The following is a 20,750-nucleotide window of genomic DNA, read 5'->3' on the forward strand; positions in this document are numbered from 1 at the left end:
ATCTCCACTGGATACGCCATTTTGAGATTTTAAAGTCTAGGCAAAATACAGTGAAACCACAAAATGACATCCCTAGAGACACACTAAGCTGCTTTTCATCCAAGCATTATGACACTTATCTTTCCTCATAGCACCTGGAGGACTGGGGAGAGATGCTGGTAGGATTCGGGGACAACCAGAGCTTGTCTACACACACACACACACACACACACACACACACACACACACAGCTTTTGTAAATATTCATACAAGTAAAAATCTGGTTATAAAAGGAATAGCTGAACTATTCCTTTTACCCCAAATATAACTACATAAGCACAGGACAACCAATTCAATATAAGGCTTACCTGTATTGAAATGGCTAACAGAACCAGACTCCATGATCCAGAATTAGAATTAAGATAAGGGAGAAACCCAAATTAAATCTCAATGACTTTCTAAGCTTCGGGTACCTGCTAGGAATATAAAGTTACCAATGGCCAGATTTCTGCTGTGTGCATGAATGTATCTAGTAGGGACATGACACTAAAGACAAAATCCAGGGCTTCACACTGGTTGGATGCTGATGTCCTGTGAACTTGTTCCTAATTTAACCCTACACATACCATGATTTAACTCCATCTATCACATTAGCAACTGGGCCCAAGGTCATGCAGTTGATTAAGTTTGAAAAAAAAACTAGTGCCTAGAAACTCGAAAACCAGACTGCAGAGTCAATACCCCACCACTGTGGCTAGGAAAAGATAAAATAACTCACTTTTTTTTTATAAAGGAAAAGAGTGATCAGCATTAATTAGCCATATTCCTAATGTCCTTATGGGAATGAAAATGGGAGAGATGTCTAGTCTTTTTTGTGATTCAGAATAAAACATACTTAAAACAGTGGCATACAATCTTCTGCTCTAAAATACAAACTGGAACAGGAAAACACCTTTGGACTTCATCAAACTTAGGGCTACGGGTTGGGGATGTGCTTCAGGTACAGAGCATTTGCAAGTACTAGGCGATACACTCAGTCCTCAGCTCCAGGGAAACAAAAAAACAGAAACAAAAACCTAGAGCTAATAAACACATTAAATTTTTTTAATTTGCCAGATAATCTTTTAATGAGAATTATAAAAGACCAAAAACATTTTTTGCAAACTGCCTTTTTTAAAAAACAAATGATTTACTTTAATTACAAATACTGTGTATGATGATGCACTCTTTTGCAAAACCAATAAATACAAGAACCAATTTAAACATGTGATTTGCCCAAGACATTTGAAGAGAGGAAAAGCCTGATTTTTTCTTTTAAATTCATATAAATCAGAGTTTACTCCCTAACCTAACCTTTCAAAGAGTAAGCCTGACCTGACGGTGTGACTCACGTAGGACAGTAATGGAGAGAGACAAGACCATCCTGTGCTTGCCTCAGCCTTGACAGCTGCTCTGCTACCTTTCCTTTCTGGAATTCCTATTTTCACAAAAGGGCTGAATTAAAAATATTTGTAATAAGTTGATTGAAGGAAAAGAAAGTATGTACTGAACACAAACTTTTGACATTAAGCAATTATGAATATCAAAAAGACACTAACTTAAAAGGTACAAAAGTGAGAAAAACCTGAATTACAGAAAAGAAAGTCAAATTTATTTAATGAAAAACTAGAATAAAAATTAGCAAATACACACACACCAAAAAACAAAACAAAAAAAAACAAAACAAAAACAAAACCACAGCAGCACTATGTGTTGACTCACAAGGGGAAAGCAGTGGCCCATGACCACGCAGATGGCTTGTCAGTTAAAGGAAAACCAACCACACATGTGCACGCATGCGTGCACAGACACACACCCCCGAAAAATTGTCAACAATACAATCTACAACAAACACAAAGTTCCGAAATATTTTACAATGTTTCCTTTCTTAATACAAAAGATGCCCATCTTGGGTATATATATTTTTTTCAGTGGTTTACTGTTGAATTATTTTTAAATATATTAGTGTTACTACATGCAACTGTTTCCTGTATTAACAGCTTTTCTCTTTATTTACCTTCATGTCTAGCTTCTACCTACCAGGAGAGTTTTAGGTTGGCAAGCAGATGGGTGCCTTATTCTCTGTGAAGTCAAATGCAAATTTTAAACACTGGCCAGAAATATTTGATTGCCGTTTCAACACATGGAAATAGTTACATTGATGCCTAAATTGCCATTTTCTGCAAAAAGCTGTGCAATGCTGGTGTCAAACACTAGGCAGTCACTATTCATAATGGCTGTTGCAATTCCCTCATGAATAGATCGAGGAGTCGCTTCCCAAGTCAATCGGCGCCTATGACCATTTAGCTCAAGTCGATATGCAAAATTTTCAGCTTGCTTGCGTGTTCCTATCAGCTGTACAATTGCAAAGAACTGCTGATGACCATCGTATTTTTCTTGTTTCTCCAAGACTAACATGAAATGAAAGCCAAAACAAGACTGCATCATCACCCAGTCAACAGCACCAGGAAGGTTAATGTCTGTAGCAAGGAAAACTATATCTTCTCCTTGCAGGGTGGTAATGGACTTGTGCTGATGCATCAGGTGGGGCATGACAGCATCCAAGGAACCTTGCCACTTACAGGAAGCACCAGGGCAGGGGCAGGAGTAAGGCCTGAACTCACAGAGCTCCTCGTGCTCTGCCTTTTCAGTGTGCGGCAGAGTTATTTCACATCCAGAAGAGGCATATTTACAAGGGAAGAGTACTGAGTTGGCCACTTTCTCCATAGCCAAGTTGCGAATGGATCCCAATGGGCCCCGGCAGGTGGGACAACACGTAAGTTTGGGGCGACAGTTGCTACAAACAAGATGGCCACTCTGACACTGAAGAATAGGTGGCAACACATAGTCAAAGCAGACAGGACACTCAAAAAGACTCGCCAAGTCATTGTTGGATGCAGTTGTGCCAGTCAAAGCAGGTACCCGCTGGGATGGTGGACACTTTGAGGTGCCAGTGGGTAATGCTGTAGCAGTCTGACGGCTCATCTCTGTAAAGAAAAACAAGAAAATAAAAGGAAGCAGGAGAAAAAGTTACAAATATAACATTTATAAATATGTATGTATACATGCCATAAATACTTGTAAAACATACCACAAAATTTATTGTGAACAAAAGAATAAGGTTAAATATAGTTTTAAAACCATATACAAGTAAAAATTACATACTAAAGGTTAATTTTTTGGAGGTATATGATGAGCAAACCATATTTCCAAAATGTTCTATAGCATGTTTAAAATAGCTTTCTGTTCTTAAAAGCACTGGAAATCTCTAGGTGGACTACACAGAATAAGAACCGTACCAGGCATTGTGGCCGTGCCTTTAATCCCTACACTCTAGACACACAAATGGGTAGGGATCAGGGAGTTCGAGGCCAGCCTGGTGTGCATAGTTTCAGGCCAGGCAGGATTACTCAGTAAGACCAAATTTCAAAAAAGAGCCTAAACAATAAAGAACTACAGAACTGTACTAAGGACTTATATACAGCTGAGCAGGGTGGCACACACCTTTAACTCCCAACATTTGGGAGGGAGGCAGTTCGAGGCACGGGCTACACAGAGAAACCCCATTTAAAAAAAAAAAAAAACATATAAAGGACTGGAGGCTAAAAAGATAACCCAGCAGTTAAAATACACTGGTTGTTCTTCCAGAGGACCAGGGTTCAAATCCTACCACCCAAATGGCGGCTCAGAGGCACCCAGGGCACTCAAACATATGATGAGCAGATAGATATACATATAGGCAAAGCACCCATACACATAAAATAAAAATAAATCATTTTTAAAAGAAGAAAACCTTAAATACAATATAAAATTTACCTGGGCTGGATTTTTCCCCCCAAGTCTCCACCTCCATCTACTTCTTCTCGGGTCTGAGTCTGCTCATAGCTTCAGGACCTGCTGCTTTAGTACTAGGTAGTTCATATGCCAAAGCCCATCAGAGTAGGTCAACTCTTGCCAGCAGTGAAGAGCAGCATCAGTAGAGGTGTGCTCTGTGATGGGGCTCAGAGATCACAGGGAAAGGAATCGCTGCCATCCTGTTATCTATTTGCAGCTATCTACTAAGTCTTTTTTTCAAGCCAGCTAGGTATCATTTTTGTCTCCCAGTCAGTGGCCCCCTATCTCAAGGTTGAAGGAATAGGAAAAAGTGGAGAACACCACAGAACAGCAAACGCTGGGTGGGTATGAGCAAAGAACTCCCTGGGTTCCCTCGTGGGCTGCAGCTTTCCCTGTAACTACCCACAGTGCTTCGAGTTGTCTGGAGAAAGAACCACCTAGTGAGGGTCACCCACAATAAGCTCCTTTCTCCAGGACTTTGCCTCTGTGGGATATAGCAGGTCACAATTTGTCTCAGAAATTGACAAAAGATCAACCGATATCTGAAAGGTGCACTCCCTGAGACTACACTAACTACAGCGCTTCTTGCCAATTATAACCATTCTGCTGCAAAGGCTTTAACATTTCAAAAACAAAAGTGGTTACAAATGTAGCCAAGTCAATACAGTTGGAATTCTAGATTGCAGTAGACAGCAGACACGGTAAACAAGGGAACCAGGAACGGAGTTGGAAATTTACATTTTTTTGTTGTTGTTACTAAAGCAATACTCTCAAGTTCAAAGGGCAAAAAAGTAATGGCCTTTGGTTTCCTCTCCAACACACACACAGTGGTTTGTTTTTTGTTTTTTTGTTTTTTTTTTTAAAAAACCCTCCATCACAAGACTCAAGCCTGTGGTATGTAAGAATAGAAGATTAATCAGCTCTCACCATCTGAAGCCCTGTGATCCAGGCATCATGATAAAAAGGGGCATTCTGTAATCTAGTTTCCAATTGAGCAAATTCTTTATGCATATGATTTATCCATTTTATCCATTTGTCACTTGTGAAACAAAGGGTCAGCTTCCATCTACTCCACCATGTTAAGTGTAGCCCACTCACTTAAAGGAACACAGTAATTTGAAAAGTGATTCCTTCAAAAACAGCTCTGGTCACATCAAAGACCTCAGTTTATATTTATCTACAATATAGACAAATTCATGAGAAAAACACGAGACCAGTGCCTAGACCTAGCAAAATACCTCCAGCACTTATCAGTTTAAATTCAAGTTCATGTTACAACATATTTTTATTACCTTCCAAACACTGTAGAAAGCATACTAATTTCTACTGAGCATGCACAATAAAACGTGGTCGGAGGTATTACAGCACAGAAAACTCCTCCACCGTGACCAAGTCAGAAAGGGAGGACTTGGCTCCGTCTTGAGCCACACTCTCAACCACGAAGCAGGCCTTCAGTAAGGACAAGTCTGAAGAAGTCGTGACACACCTGAAGCTTGACTTAAATAGGAGCTGCTGTGGCTCCACTGAACCCTCACTGCCGACCTCACAGAGCCAGACAAAGCAGTGTAGCTTAAACCAGAATCCACAGGTTTGCAGGTCTAGTTTCTGTCTTAGAAACAGTTGCTTTTATGTCGGTACCTTTCCTCTTCCTGGTCCTGGTCCCAACCGTTGGCAAGCATGTGAGGACTCCCTTCCAGGAGTGCAGAAAGTGTGCAGGCTTCCAGGTCATAAGAATGGAGGCTCCAGGTTCCTGCAAACCCCAAGGCCAGCTTGCAGAAACCCCTCCTGGGCCCTGGGCTCCTAAGCACAGAAGGCTGCTCACTTCCATTCAGTCTTAAAAGTAGTTCAGCGGTGGGCTGCCCCCAGGAGAGACACCACCTCCCATGAACTCTAAGCTGTGTGGTCTTAAACCAGTGATCTCCAATAACTGAATCAACAGAAGAAGGCCGGCAGCTCTGGCGTCCTGCAGCTTAGGCTCCAACACCTGGCAGGCTACAGGGCAGGGCCGAGCAAGGGGGCGGACCTTGCCTTAAGCCCCGCCCCACAGACCACCTGAGCGGCTCTGCCTGGCGGCACCAGCAACACAAACCAGTACACTTGGCAGCAGTTAAGTCTAGTAGAACATGTTTCCGAGGGTCATGGTCTCAGTGCTTTCTTAAGGCTCCAGGGGGAGAAAACATACATACAGAGATGAAGGGAAGTGTACAGCAAGGCAAGGACTTTGCCCTGAGAATTCTCAAGTTTGCACGAAGTGAAAAACATTCTCCCCAAACTCACTCACCACTTCCAGGCCTCAACTACCATCTTCCTCAATTCTAATCTAACTCTGCTGCTTGTGTGCCAGCCTATTTCAAATGCCCCCTTCCAATGCAGCGAGAATTGTAAACACACTCAGAACACATAAAACTATACTTCTACCTCCAAAATGAGATTATACCCTCATCCCACTCTGGGAAAGCTTTCTTAACTGGCCTTATTAAACTAGAGAAGCTTGCCTTGTTTAAAAAACAAGGCTTATTACCCTTGCCCCATAAAGTCCTGTGCACCTCAGACTTGGACGGTGTCAGATGGAGCTTCAAAGGTTTAAGCTGGTATTACATCATGCTTAGGACAACCTTGACACAATCAAAGCCCGGCAGGCAGTGAGGGCTCCAATACCATGGGTTTTGCCCACTTTCAGCTTCAACTCCACCTTTATCATGTTGAATCACTTTCACCTCACTTTAATATTAGATTACACTGAACATCTTTAAAAACAGAAATTACAACCTGGACTTTCTAAATTTCTCAAGCCCGTTTTCGCAAAAAGCTAAACAGAAAAAAAAATAGTACTAATACCTTTTAATTTTGTCTTAATATTGTGAGAGTATTTAGCCATTGTTAGGTTTTCTGTTTGGGGGAGGGGGTTGTCTGTTTGTTGAGGCAGGCTCACTCATTGATCCTAGACTGCACTGAGAGGCTGAAGATGACCCTAAACTTCTGGTCTTCCAGCTCTCACCAGCTCTCAGACTGCTCACTGCACCTAGCTGTACGTGGTGCCATGCCTTTTGAAAAACAAGCACTATATCCACTGAGCTGTCCAGCTCATATACACTTGTTTATGTGTACGTTTTGCCTGCGTGTATGTGCCTGTGTGTTTATGTATATTATGTACATGTGAATGTATACGTCGCCGGCATACCCTGCCCTCTACCCTAAAATCTGCCTTTCCTATTTAATCCAGCCATTTTGATTACCAGGTCCATTTACTTATTTATTCATTTGTTTGTCTATTTACCCTTTTCTCTCTTGGCTCTCCCTTCCCTCACAAGGCCAGGCTCAGGGCCACTCTGGGCGCTCCAATGTCCCTGCTTCTGGCTATGCTCTCCCTCATACCTACAACAAGCCTCCAAAACCACACCGAGGGGCAATCATGTCCTTCCGTTTTTATTTGTTTCCACTCGTCTGGTGGTGAAACCATGGGACTGGCATATATGAGCTCTCTTCCTAGGAACTCGCCCTCTTTGAGCCAAGCTGCTGCTGACTCTTCTAGGATATGTCTGGATCATTTGTTTCTGCTGGCTCCTGCCATCTATCAGATTTGATCCCAAATTTTACAGCCACTCCTAGCTTTCACACGTCCTAACCATTCCTCTCCCTGTCTATGCCCTAATGTCTCTGTAGCTCCTAGAGTCGGCTCCACCCTCCCAAGGCACCCACCTAGGCACTCCACACAATCTCTCAGCTCTGACCTGCTATGCGTATGTCTGGATCTCTCTACCACAACATTTACTGTCTCCCTCTTTCCCTGCTCTGTCATCTCTCCTGCTAAGTGTTACCCGAAGCTGCCAGCTTTGTCTACTATTACTACAAGTGCTACTTTTGTGCCAGGAGCTCCTCTGGCCCTACATGGGCCCCAGTCATGTGGGAAGGGACACCTTTCCTCTGTGGTTTAGAATTTTTTTTCTCTCTGCCAAGTTTGCCATTCAGTTTGGGTTCATCCTGGATAAACTCTTGTCACAAAGAAACTCCATCCACCTCAGCTCAGGTTGCGTTCTCTTGCCTCCCCCTAGGAAATGCAGTCCCACTAAGCTATCTTCTCCGCAGCTTCTGCCCCAGCTGCCTCCTGAAACGTCACCTCCCCTCTCAGCTGCCTACTCTGTTTCTTCCTTAAGCCTGCTAGTAGGCCCTCCCTTGGGAAGAACTGTCCAGCTTCTCTAAGGCCAAGCCCATCTAGGTCACTACGAGCTCTCTAGCAGCTCCTCTTAGAGCTTACAGAAAACCCCCCAGTGGGGTTTCAGGGGTTTTGCCCTCCACTAAAGACAATGATAGGGCAATCACTTGGCCAAAGTGCTTAATTAGGTGTATCTTTCCCATTCCCTTTAAATTCTAGTTAGGGAGAGGTGTCAGTTGTTATTGTCTCTCTTCCCACGGTGGCTGCAGTGAACAAGTTCCCTTCTCTGCTCTTCATTATTAAGTCGGCTCTTTTCACTCACTTACTGAGGATGGGCGACCGAACCTTGCTAACGCAGTCTATGCTATAACCCAAGTCTAGGAACACAGGACCCTCAAATAGTCCAAAGAAGTAAGTGCTCCACCACTAGGCCATTTGTATTTTCCCCAAACTCTTAAGTAAAGTCAGTTCTACTGTTCATATGGAAGCTGTAACATGGAGGCCATAACTTAGTATAAAAACTGAAAGGGGAACATCAAGTTATTAACAGAAGGTAATACCAGAGAAGCCAAAGTAAACGACATAAAAACTCAAATGTACATCATTGTTAGGATAAATTATCTCCCTTAAATTCTTCAAGGAACTCAAATTATTCCTATTTTTTTCAAAAAGTAGTAAAATAATAATAAGCAGATATATTTAACTATGCAAACCTCAAAAAATAGTGATGGAAGGAACCTTTAAAAAAAACTACTATTGAAGTAATTAATCAAATGATTAACAAGAAATGGAAGTCTAAGACCAGCACAGAGATACAAGCCCTAATCAGTACTTTGGAGAGGAAAGAATACAGTGCCAAAATCCCTGAAATTTTTGTATGCTAATGAATGGCTGACCACTGGGTGTTAACAGGTTAGGTAGAAGACAGAGCTGGTGGCCAAGAATACAGGCCTGTCACTCAAAAACTTGACCTTTCAAAGAGGGGAGCTTCTTGGCTGGCTAAAGGTAGATTGATTGCAAAAGGACAATGATTTAATCAACCATGTTTAAATAATAAAGCCTCCACATAAACCCCACAAGCATAGGGCTATTTCCAGAAAGAGAGATATGTTGACGGGTCTGGAGCGTATACACAAGAGGAAGATACTGAAGTTCCAAACTCCTTCCCTTCTAACTTGTTTTATTCATTTCTTCTTCCTGGATGCTCATCATATGTTATTTATAATTATCACTTATAACAAATGGACATCAGCAAAATATGTCCCAGAGCTCTGTGAGCCACCCTAGCTATCAAATCAGAGAAAGAAGTCTTGTAAGTCCTGCTTTATATCCAGCCACAGCATACTGTTGGTTAGATGTGTAAACTACAATTTCAGAGTGACCTCCAAACCTCCAGACCCAGAGCTTAACCTGTAGCGTCAAACTTCTGAGAGAGAGTACAGAACTCAATTACAGGACACCCAACTGTTGCTGGCTGGAGAGCTTGATATGTATAAAACCCCTACCTATCAAAGGTTAAGGTTCTTAAGAGTAAAGCAGAAAGGGGGTGTTTTCCCCTACTCACTTTAGCAAGGCAGTAATCACATGGTAAGGAAATAGTAATAGCAGCCATGATCCAAGCCACCCAGAAGAGACTTCCGCAAAAGCAGCCTTGGATACAACTTGGTAAGAGTGGCTCAGAAGGATGAAGTGGGTGTGGTGAGAGAAGCACTTAGGGAGAAGCCCATAAAAAGAAACCGAGTACATGGAGGTTGGAAGGCTTATAGACTTTTCACTTTTCTGTTTTTAAGCAGAAGATACCAGAATGCAGTAAGCATTAAAGAGCCAGTAAACAAAATGGAGAAGGAGATCCCAAGAAACACAGCAAGGTGAAGGGAGATTTTTAATTCAAACAAGAACCAATCTGTCAGAAGAAAGAACTTCCTCTATGTACCCAGGCCTGGTGGGTCTGGCCAGTAATCCCACCAGCTACACTGAGAAGCTGAGGACAAGTAAAAGTGAATTCAAGGCCAGACTGGACAATTTAGTGAGATCCTATCTCAAAAACTTATCAACAAAACAACAACCCGGCTATAGCTCAGGGGAAACATAGTGCATGCAGCCTGTCCATGCCCGTCTGCGGGTGCCTTGGAAAATAAAGGAACTTCCTCTGTATCATCAAGACAAAGAGTATGCATACAGTCAGCCTGGAGAGGGCTAAGAAAATAGCAGTTCTCCATTTTCTGCTGTAAAAGAGCATAGTTACCCTCTCCTGGGGGTGAGGGAGGGGGAGATAGTGAAAAAGACAGAGTTTTTAAGGAATCCCTTTTGAAACATCAAGAGGTAGGTACTATAAGCCAGGCATGATAAGGCAATGTCTTTAATCCCAGCAGGCAGAGACAGAGTCTCTAAGTTCCCAACCAGCTAGAGAACCCGCAAATCTCAGACTTCACTGCAGTTAGTTCTACAAGATACAAGAGTCCCTGTCTCAAAAACAACAAACCCAACCAACCAAAGAGGGCACTGCAGACAGAAGCAAGCCTGCTAAATGTTACATCATCACTGTGAATCTTCTAAACCTCTTCCTACTGTCTTTCTTCAGCCAAAGAAAAAGTGATCTGTCATTATTACCTTAATATATTCTCTTGTCAATACACCAAACCCAAGAATAACTAAATGATTGCCAGCAGTACTGGGTTCTCAAAAGTACGTGGAACCCCGCAAATCTCAGACTTCAGTGCAATCAGAACTACTAGACAGCACACACAATTTGCCTACTGTAATGTCAAAAATGAAGCATTAGCATCCCCTGAACAAAATACTTTACTATCCCAATACAATATTTCTCCTTCTTTATTCATAAGCAAGTCTAAGACCCACAGCTGATGCCAGGAATTGTGAATAGCATTACACCCTACACATATTGTGGTTTGGAGATGACAAAGTTTAATTTAAAATTAGGCATATTTAGACTACCAATAATTTACTCCATGTATTCTCTGAGAACTTTTCTTCCATATTAAATCAAGAACTTGACCTTTTCATTTGAAGAAAGTTGAGCTACTTGTTTAAATTTTCTCTTAGAATTCTATGTGTATAAATGTTTTTGCTTGTGTGTACGTCTGTGCACTGTGGGTGGCTGGTGTCTGTGGAAGCCAGAAGAGAGTTTCAAATATCCTGGAACTGGTGGAGTAACTGCCATGAGCCACCATGTAGGTGCTGGGCCCCAAACCTGGGTCCTAAGGAAGAGAAGCCAATGCTCTAAACTGCTGAGCTCTTGCTCCAATCCCCTCTTAAGTACAACCAGGGTTATCCAGACTCTCACTATAGTGCCACAGTAGTCTGTCTCATGGAAGCCGGCATGGTAACTTAGGTGGCTCCTGACTGACTACTGGGAAGGTAGCAAGCACATACAGCATGGCCATACCAGACGAGGGTGATTCATGACTCAGGGCAGTGAGTCTATAATATAAATGGAAATTTATGCATTCTCTCTGGAATTGTCCATGTATTTTTGGAACAGTTGATCATAGAAAAATGAAACTTAATGACAGATATAGGGAAATATAATAAATGTTTCCCTTTCCCATTTACCAGGAAAAATAAAGTGGTACACCTTTTCTATTACATCCACAGTATCTCAAGAAAGTTTTGAAAAAGGTTAGACAATTAACTCTCAACATTTGAAGATCTTGCCTTTTCCACTTAGGCTAGGTAAGCTCTGCACTGTGTTCTGTTATTTAGTGATACAAATGAAATGCAATATATGTTGATTTTAGGCAGTCTTTACCTCTCAACAGGCTGTTTGTAGGATTCTTTATTTTTATAAGAATGTCTAGACACACACGCAAAGCATCAATAAATCTGAAACCCAAAATGATATGACACTTCAATGTTTTTTTTTTAATTTTGGGCCATTTTAGAATTCTAGGTTAGAAATGCTTAACTAGTAAAGGCTATGCAAATATCCCCAAATCCAAAGAAACAGCAGAATTTGAAACATTTCTCTGGGCTCAATGAGGCAAACTGGCCCAGACACTTAGCTCTCTGAATAAAACTTTGTGCTCATTTTGTTTTTGAAACAGCTTCCACGTCATCTACACTAGTCTCTAACTCACTAGGGTGATCTTGAACCCTTGATCCTCTTTGCCGCCATGGTCAGCTTTATCAAGTACTGTGGATCTGCCGGGCGGTGGGGCACACGCCTTTAATCCCAGCACTTGGGAGGCAGAGGCAGGAGGATTTCTGAGTTCCAGGCCAGCCTGGTCTACAGAGTGAGTTCCAGGATAGCCAGGGCTACACAGAGAAACCCTGTCTCAAAAAACAAAAAAAAAAAAAAATGAAGTACTGTGGATCAAACTCAGAGCTTCACTCCCACTCATGTTAGATAAAAACACTACCGACTAAAACTCTATTTCCAGCTACGTATTCTGACCTCCAGAACAATCTATCTGCATGCATTCCACAGCTGCCTTAAATAAATTTAGCACACTGAATGTACTGAAATAAAATATTTCAGTACATTTTGTTTGCAAGTTGTGAACTGTCACCAACATATGACGAAATTTACAGATCAGCTAGTTTCCTGCCTTGTAAACTTTTTTCACTAATGGTGGCAGTTTCTACCTCACCAGTCCTTCTCAGTGACCTTGAACTACTCATTTTCTCTCCAAATGCCTGCTACCTTTTTTTACACTGGTAAGAAAATAAATAAAACCTAGAGTAACTTCTGAAACCAGGAAAGTGAAGGGGACTATGGAGAGGGAGGAAGAGCAATAGAGGGGAATAGCAGATTATAAGTAATTGGTGGAAGATATGGGAAAATAGAAGGGGGGCTGGGAGGGGGGATGACTTGTCCAGGAGGAAGATAAACCACAGATGGAGGGCAGAATAACAGGAAGACTGCCTGAAAAAGTCATAAGGAATCATTTACATATCTATCTACCTAAAACTACACACATACATATAAATCTGTGTATAAAATATACATATATAGTTTAAATGGATTTCTGTGAGTTCAAGGCCAGCCTGGATTACAAAGTGAGTTCTAGGACAGCCCTGGCTGTCACACAGAGAAACCCTGTCACAAAACAATTAAGAGAGACAGAGAGAAAAACAGAAGTTTGTCAGTTTGCTGTGAGACTGTTTCCTAGAAATGTTAGAAACTAAACCCATAGCTACTTTTCTCCCTTTGTTAAAGATAAAATGCCAGTGCCGGGCAGTGGTGGCGCACGCCTTTAATACTAGCACTTGGGAGGCAGAGGCAGGCAGATTTCTGAGTTTGAGGCCAGCCTGGTCTGGTGAGTTCCAGGACAGCCAGGAACACAGAGAACCCTGTCTCGAAAAAACATCTTATTGTCCCTCAAAAAAAAAAAAAAAAAAATCATGTAAGAATCTAAATTCCTCAACATCTTTACAGCATCGTCTGGCCTAAGATGGCATTTTCTCTCCTAGAGGACTGATTACAGCATCTTCCTAATTCAATCTTCCTGTCTTTCCATACTTGTCTCCCACATTTAGCCACTAATATGTTCTAAGCACAGCAAGCTTAGTCCAATTCAAATTTGTATCACATTATCTCATTCCTTTGCTCCACACCCTCCCCTGGCTGCTCATACAAGAATGAAAACTAAAATCCTATAAATGGACGATGATGATGTATCTGCAATATTCTGCATCAATCTCTTCTTTCTCTTTACTTTTCCATGACAAAGCTAGGTTGTCCTACTGGACCTTGTCTTCAAACACTGTTCTCATAGATGTCCACATGGCTAACTTCTTAACTTTCTTCAAATCTTCATACATACATTACTTCCTCAATAACACCAACTTCATTTCTCTATTTTGAATTGTAACCTTAATCTGAGCACAGTAGAGCATGTCTACAGCCTGAGAGATAACACAATAAAAGCCTCATTTAATGGAGCTGGAGAAATGGCTCAGCGGTTAAGAGCACTTGCTGTTCTTCCAGAGGACCTAGGTTCAATCCCCAACACCCACATGGCAGCTCACAACTAGCCCCTCTTTTGTGCACTCCTAAAACCTTTAACCCTCTTAACCTCTTCTCTCCTTGCTCCCCAGCCCTCCCTAGTGCACTTAGACTGTCCTCCCTAGTGCACTTAGACTGTCCTCCCTAGTGCACTTAGACTGTCCTCCCTAGTGCATTTAGACTGTCCTCCCAGTGCACTCCTTAGACTGTTAGCACTTTCTACACACTACACAATTTACTTAATGCTTATTGTTCCAGGACCATTCGCCCTTACCTGGGGGACCTCAAATACTTAAAACAATACTTGATACACACAGCATAGCCTCAATAAATATTTCTAGGATGGGTAAGTAGAAAGCACAAAAGCACTGCACTTTTGAACAGCAATATCCAACTGCAAAGCAATATGGTATTGCTTTTTAAATTCTTGAAAAAAAAAATGATTATCTTGAAACTCATCTATTCAAATCAAACTATGTTGAGAGCAAAATAATGATGCAAGGATTTGAAACTAACTACCTCCTCTATGTGTGATCTCAGGAAACTGGACAAGCTCTTCAAAGTCAGGGAATGAAGCAAGAAAGAACAGGGACTGCAGTAAACAGCTAAAATAAATTCAGTGCAGTAAAGAGAGCTCTAAGAATGACAACTTAGGCTAGGAAAGGCAGTGACTTACCCGAAGCCAACAAGTGACTTGAACATTTAGAAAAGTAGCAAGGGATATGGTGACAGCTACAGCAAAGCACCAAAAACAAAGCAAAGCATAAAACAAAGAGTGCCAGCTGTAAGAAATAGAACTTAAATAGTATGGGGGAAATGGTAACATCATCATTTGCTACGTTGATCCAATTATAAGCTACCTGTGTAGCCATGCTGAGGCACACACAGACCTGGGAAGAGTAAGTGTAGCAGGGGGAGGGCCATCCACAGCAGGAAACCAACCGAGATAAGCATAAAAATAGTCAGCTGAGCCTGCTGTCCCTGAACAGCAAGAAGGGAGTTGTTCTTTAAAACTCCGTAGAGAGCTGGCCCAGGGTTAAAAAGAGCACCCTGGCTGTACTTCCCGAGCACCCACATAGCAGCTCACATCTGTCTGTAACTCCAGTTCCAGAGGATACAACGCCCTCTTATGGTCTCCTCAGGCACTAGGCATGCATCTGGTGCATACAGGCAAAACACCAAATACTAAAAGTTGTAACCCTTGAGAGGGCTGTGAGCCAGCTTCTGTAAAGCTGAGTGACAGAAGTGTGCCTGGCACTTGAGAGGCCCTATGTTCCATCCCTAACACAATAAAACAAGAATCTTGTAGAAGCTAGGCATAGCTCACATCTGCAGTCTCAATGCTTAGGTGGCAGATTCAGGAGGGTTGGTATAAGTTAACCAGACAGGACTACACAGTGAATTCCAATCTAGACTACACAGCCAGACCTTATCTCACAACTAAACAGAAACAGATATCACACACAGATACATAATTTGAAAATAGGTAAGTGTTGTAAATGACAAAATCTTCTGTAAACTGAAGTTGAAGAGATGGCCTGGTGCTTAAGAGCACTTACTGCTCCTACAAAAGACGCAGGTTTGGTTCCCAGCACCTGTATGGCATCTTACAACTGCCTATAACTCCAGTTCCAAGAGTTCCAACTACAGAATGAGAACCTCACAGAAAACCAAAAGGGAAGAGAAGAAGGGAAAGGAAGAAAGGAAATACTTCTCACTGTCAGTCTGTTTACAAATACAGATTGTTTTTTCTCCTTCTGGTTCATGTAACCAAACCTCTGTTCAAAACAAACAAAAAATGTACAAATAAAATTACAAATATGTTCAATATGTTGAATTTAATGAACGATCTTTACCACACAGAATCACCTGGTCAGATTTTATCAGCATTATTCAAACTGAAGTTTCTGTTGACTTACAGCAAAGCACGCGTGAGCGCACACGCGCACACGCGCACACGCGCACACGCATAAGGACTGGGATGCAACGTCATGGCTGATGACCTTGTCAGGAACACACTCCACAAGAACTAAAACAGATGGAAAGGAGCGCGTGCAGCATGAATCCATCACAGAAAGCTCAGAAACAAGTAAATTCCTTCTGTGGCATTCAAAGGCAAGGGCTGCCTCCTGTGGGGAGTGGTAATTGAGATGAGGAAAGAGGGTTTCTTGTTCTGATAATGTTCTTAACCCAGAGGACTGGTTACAATAGGGAGGTCTCTTTATGAAAACTCAAGGCCCACACAGGATCTGAGTACCTTTCTATTTGTGCTTATGTAGTGTCGACAAACAAGCTTGCATTTAGGAGCCAAAGTGCATCATTCAATTGCTCTAGTGTTCCCCTAGGATCTCCTTGAACAGCAATCAGGAGTCACCAGCAAGCGGTTGGTGGGAGCTCCTCTTTCTCCCTCCTCAGATGTTTGAGGAGTGTAGCTGCCACATACACTATACCTGTATTGACTCAGGGTTTCACCTCACCTTTCTCAGAAAGACAGCAGAAACCACTAAAGCCAAAACTACTTTACATTCCCTCCATCAAGCTTACACACTAACTTTCCTCCCTTGAGAATTCAAGAAGAACCCGGCCTGCCATCTCCCCACTTCTAATGTTACCCTCCCTCTTGGACCAGCTCTCTCCAACCCGAGCAAGCATGCACCACTTGCCCCATCTAGCTTCTATGTCACTGTATACCTCTGATTTCTTTCTCCTCAGACTTCATAGATATCAACATAAGCATATCTGAGCTCTAAATTTTACTGCCACCATGGCTCATCACACCTCCTCCAGTCTTTTTTATCTTGACAAGTGGCAACACAACCCACAGTCATTCTAGCCAGAAATCTTATTCCTCCCTTTCCCTACCTCTCATATCTAACTCATCAGCAAGATCTGTTATTATGTATCCAAAACATACCTCAAACCCATCCACTTCTCTTCATCTTCACTGCCAGCTATTTAATCCAGATCATAATTAGCTAGCACAGATTATAAAAAATAATCAAGTCTCCAAACAACTAAAGCTACCTTTAAAAGTCAGTAGCTTGTTCTCCTGGTAAGTAAACCTTTTTGACTCTCCTCAGTTCTCTTCACTGCACACTCCTTGCTGACTCAGTAGAATCTGACCCACCTTCCTGTTTCCTCCGTCCATCATTTCACTTCAGTGACACTCTCCTGGCTCCTGAACACTCCAAATCCCTGCAGCCTCAAGGACCTTTACTAGGTTGCTCCCCTGCTTCAAATGGCTAGTAGCTCCAGTTCCTCATCTCCCTTCAAATGTTACTACCCTGTCTCTACTTCAGTGCCTTTGACTCCTTTTATAGTACATAAAATAACTTGTAATTTTACTTCTTCACTAGAATGTAACTGATAACATTTAGAAGTGTTTTACTGCATCTTTAATTATTTAGTCTATGTGTACATTGTTTACTAATGCAGAAGCAGGCAGTATCTCTGCTCTCAAGGATCTCAGGTGTGTATACTCAATGTCTGTTGGTCCTGAAAGCACACAGTCCATCGAACAGGAAGCAACAGACAGGGCCAGCTCAGACAAGGCTTTGTACTTACTAACACATCAAGGATTGTGAGACTACATAAGGTCTTTCCAGTCAGGTTTATAGGTTTAATTAGAAAGTTTACACTGATAACACTAGGCAGCCATAAGAACAGTTAAATCAGGGCTGGAGAGACGGCTACGGCTACGTTAGGGGCACTTGTTCCAGAGGACCCCAGTTCAGACATACACATCAGCCAGCTCACAACTACCTGTAACTCCAGCTCCAGGAGCTCTGATTGCCCTCTTCCAACCTCTGCCATCAGACAATCACCAGTAACTATTTCACTAATTACATATAGAAATTTCTACTTTTATTTAAAGATCTGAAACAGAATTAGTTAAAGAGAACTTCCAGTCTTTAAAAATTGAGTATACCAATTACCATAAAATGATTTACGCAGTCATCTAAAACTATGCAAAGTCACTAAACTTGTTTTGTTACCTTAATTATGTAAGACTGGTTTTCAAAATATCTTACACATTAAAAACAAAATCCTACTCTTCAGATCAGTGGCTCATCTGGGTACTTCCCTGTAACTTATTAATTTTTATAGAATAGCATATTCTTCTGGATTACAGACATTAAGAATACAATGATTTTTGTGTTTGTTTGGTTTTGGTGACATGGTTTCACTAGACTGCCAAAGCTAACCTTAAACTTTTCTATTCTCCTGCCTCAGCCTCTCAAATATTGGAATTCCTGGCAACTAGGGTGTTCATGTTTCTACCACCAAGTCCAGCTTTCTCATGTAGGAATTTCCCCCAAGGTTTAAGGGAGCAGATATTCTGAAGCAAAATAAATTACATTTGTTTCTAAATGTAACCTACCTACCTTTCTTTTTCTTTCCTTCTTTACTTCGTACTATCCAGTCAAATTTGCAATTCCCCAAATTTGCTACACTGTTCCAGTTTTAAATACTGTTACAAAACTGGTGCAAAAATGCCAAAAGGGGGGTCTCTTAAACCAATTCACACATAATAAAGTTAAGAACCACTTTAAGTAAATAAAAATCTCTGGACAAAACTGTAACTAAACTATCCGGATTACAAATTTGTATCATTATTTAAATTTCCAAAACAAAAAAATATATGGAATCCACTTTTGGAAAGTCTTCCTCTACCCGTCACAAACTTATCCCATAGGTAAACACAATTCCCACCACGTGAGCTAATCTCTCCGGGACAGTTACTATGCCATCCCATGTCACAGCAGGCTTTGCTCTTCAGCAGCTTCTGAAGGAGACGGTGACACCACAGGTAACTACACTAATTAAAGGGAGTCACTGTCCTACTTTTCTAAGTTAGGTAATTGAAGTCCTTGAAAGTGAACTGATCCATAAACTAAAACTGCTAAAAGGAAACTTCATTTGACCTTCCAAATTCCACAATGTACAGTACAGTATCTACCCATTCACATCCCCTATCACTCAAATTCCAAAAGTCCATCATCTCCAAAAGCATTCATTCTGTCCTCTAAATCCTTTCATTTTTTTAAACAGTAAAACCCAAATACGAACCCGATTTTATATAACCCGATTTCAAACATTCTGGTCTATGTACTTCCAAAGCATCCTTGCCAAAATAACTTAAGCGTATTTTACGAGGCAAAGGCCTTTAGCAGTAATCATTTACTCTAAGAGCTTAGCACTTACTCTAAGCTCTCTGCACATCAACTATTTCCCACCTCATCGGTTCTCAACAGGCTTGAGACAAATACTCTCCATTAGACCCATTTTGCAGATTAGGAAAATGAAGCACCAAAGTAGTGCCCAAGGTCACAAACCAGTGGGGCAGGATTTGAATCAAAGCATGGGGGTAGAGTTCGGAGCCCATGCTCCAAACGCTTTAATCAGTCAACAGTTCACCCCGCCTATCAACAGTTCAGTCGCCTATCAAGAAGTAGTAAATGCTCAGCGCTAGGAACAGCGGTAAGATCCCTGTCCTACAGCCACATTCAGGGGTTCCATGACTTTGACAAATCAGCTACATGGCCTCGTTTTCCGAATGCACAAGTGTGACTCTTCTGCCAGGGTAAACAAATTCTGTATCTTTCCAGGAACGGACGGTCCGCAGCGGCCCCGGGCATACACACTAAGTTGCATCTGGGAGCGTGGAGGAAGGACCCCGAACTATCCCGCAAAGGAAGCTGGGCGGAGCAAGGCTTAGGCTTAAAGGCTGGAGCGGCCCAGGCGGGCGTCCGCGCGCTTGCTCGTGGCGACATAAACAAGGGAGGAGGCTGCGTTCTCCCCCGCACAATAAAGACACGGGTCCGGGGGAGGCCGCCCTCCCGGAGCCGCCGAGGCAAGGCCCGACCGCGGCCCGCGCAGCGCGCGGCTGACCTCCGCCATGTTGGCCGTACACCGGGCCGCACAACAAAGACCGAGCGAGGGCGCGGACCGTAGCCCCGGCGGCCCGCCCGCCCTCCGCCTCCCCTCACCGCCGCTCTCGGCTGGGCCCGCCCGGAGAGGCCGAGACAAAGGCGCCGCGGCTCCGCGAGGGGACACGCCGGCCCTCCCCGGGCCCCGGCCGGCTCCTCCCTCCAGGCCGCCCGCTTACCTGTGGGCGGAGAGCGCGCCGCGGACCCCGGCCCCGTCTAACGCGCCCGGTCGCCAGCCGCCGCCGCCGCCACCGCCGCCACCGCGGGCCGCTCCTCCACCTCTCCCGGCGCCGAGACCGACGGGACACCCTGGGCCGCCGCCCTCGAGAGCGCGCCCGCCCGGCAGCCCGGCTTCCCTGCCGCCGCCGCCGCCGCCCCGCGCGCTCTCGAGCACGCCGCGCGCACCCGCTAAGTACCACACACTGCGGCGGCCGCCATGAGCGGGCGCGCGCACAGAGCCCGACTAGGCGGGGCTTCCCACGGCTGCGCAGGCGCAGAAGCGGCTGGCGGCTCCGGCCCGCGCGCGTACCGCGCTACTGGTTCCCGCGGTGGCGGTTGGCGTCGAGACGCTTCAGTTACCGGAGCTGAGCCCCGAGCATCCCCGTGAGGCGGCTGCGCTGTCTCGGGCCCTTCCTGTGGGATTGACTGGGTTTGCGCCGGCCTCTCTCTGGGCCCGCGGCCTGTAGCGGCCGCCACGACCCCATTCCAGGAGGAAGAAAGGGCCGCGCCTCCCGGTAGGCTAGCTGAAAGCTGGCCAGTTAGAAGCATGCCTTTAACTCCACTTCCCCACTCATCTGAGAAGCTCCTCGTTGGGGACTGTCCATCCTACTGCTTTAGATTAAAAAAC

General features: G+C 43.4%; 1 protein-coding gene across 3 annotated transcripts; it reads right to left on the reverse strand.

Annotated features, from left to right (window-relative positions):
• Positions 1-1,608: 1,608 nt before the first annotated feature.
• Positions 1,609-20,225, reverse strand: Siah1 (siah E3 ubiquitin protein ligase 1). 3 transcript variants are annotated; one of them, XM_034523135.2, is made up of 2 exons: positions 20,083-20,225; positions 1,609-3,005 (listed from the first exon to the last, which is right to left on the reverse strand). In XM_034523135.2, the coding sequence occupies exon 2, from the start codon at positions 3,001-3,003 to the stop codon at positions 2,155-2,157; it is 849 nt and encodes a 282-aa protein (XP_034379026.1). In that variant the 5' UTR covers positions 3,004-3,005; positions 20,083-20,225; the 3' UTR covers positions 1,609-2,154. The 3 variants fall into 3 exon arrangements, with proteins under 3 accessions (XP_034379026.1, XP_076771676.1, XP_034379024.1); XM_076915561.1 differs by lacking the exon at positions 20,083-20,225 and adding an exon at positions 5,491-11,003; XM_034523133.2 differs by lacking the exon at positions 20,083-20,225 and adding an exon at positions 3,835-5,484.
• Positions 20,226-20,750: the final 525 nt, after the last annotated feature.

The sequence above is a fragment of the Arvicanthis niloticus genome, chromosome 18 (assembly GCF_011762505.2).
Source record: "Arvicanthis niloticus isolate mArvNil1 chromosome 18, mArvNil1.pat.X, whole genome shotgun sequence".
NCBI lineage: Eukaryota > Metazoa > Chordata > Mammalia > Rodentia > Muridae > Arvicanthis > Arvicanthis niloticus.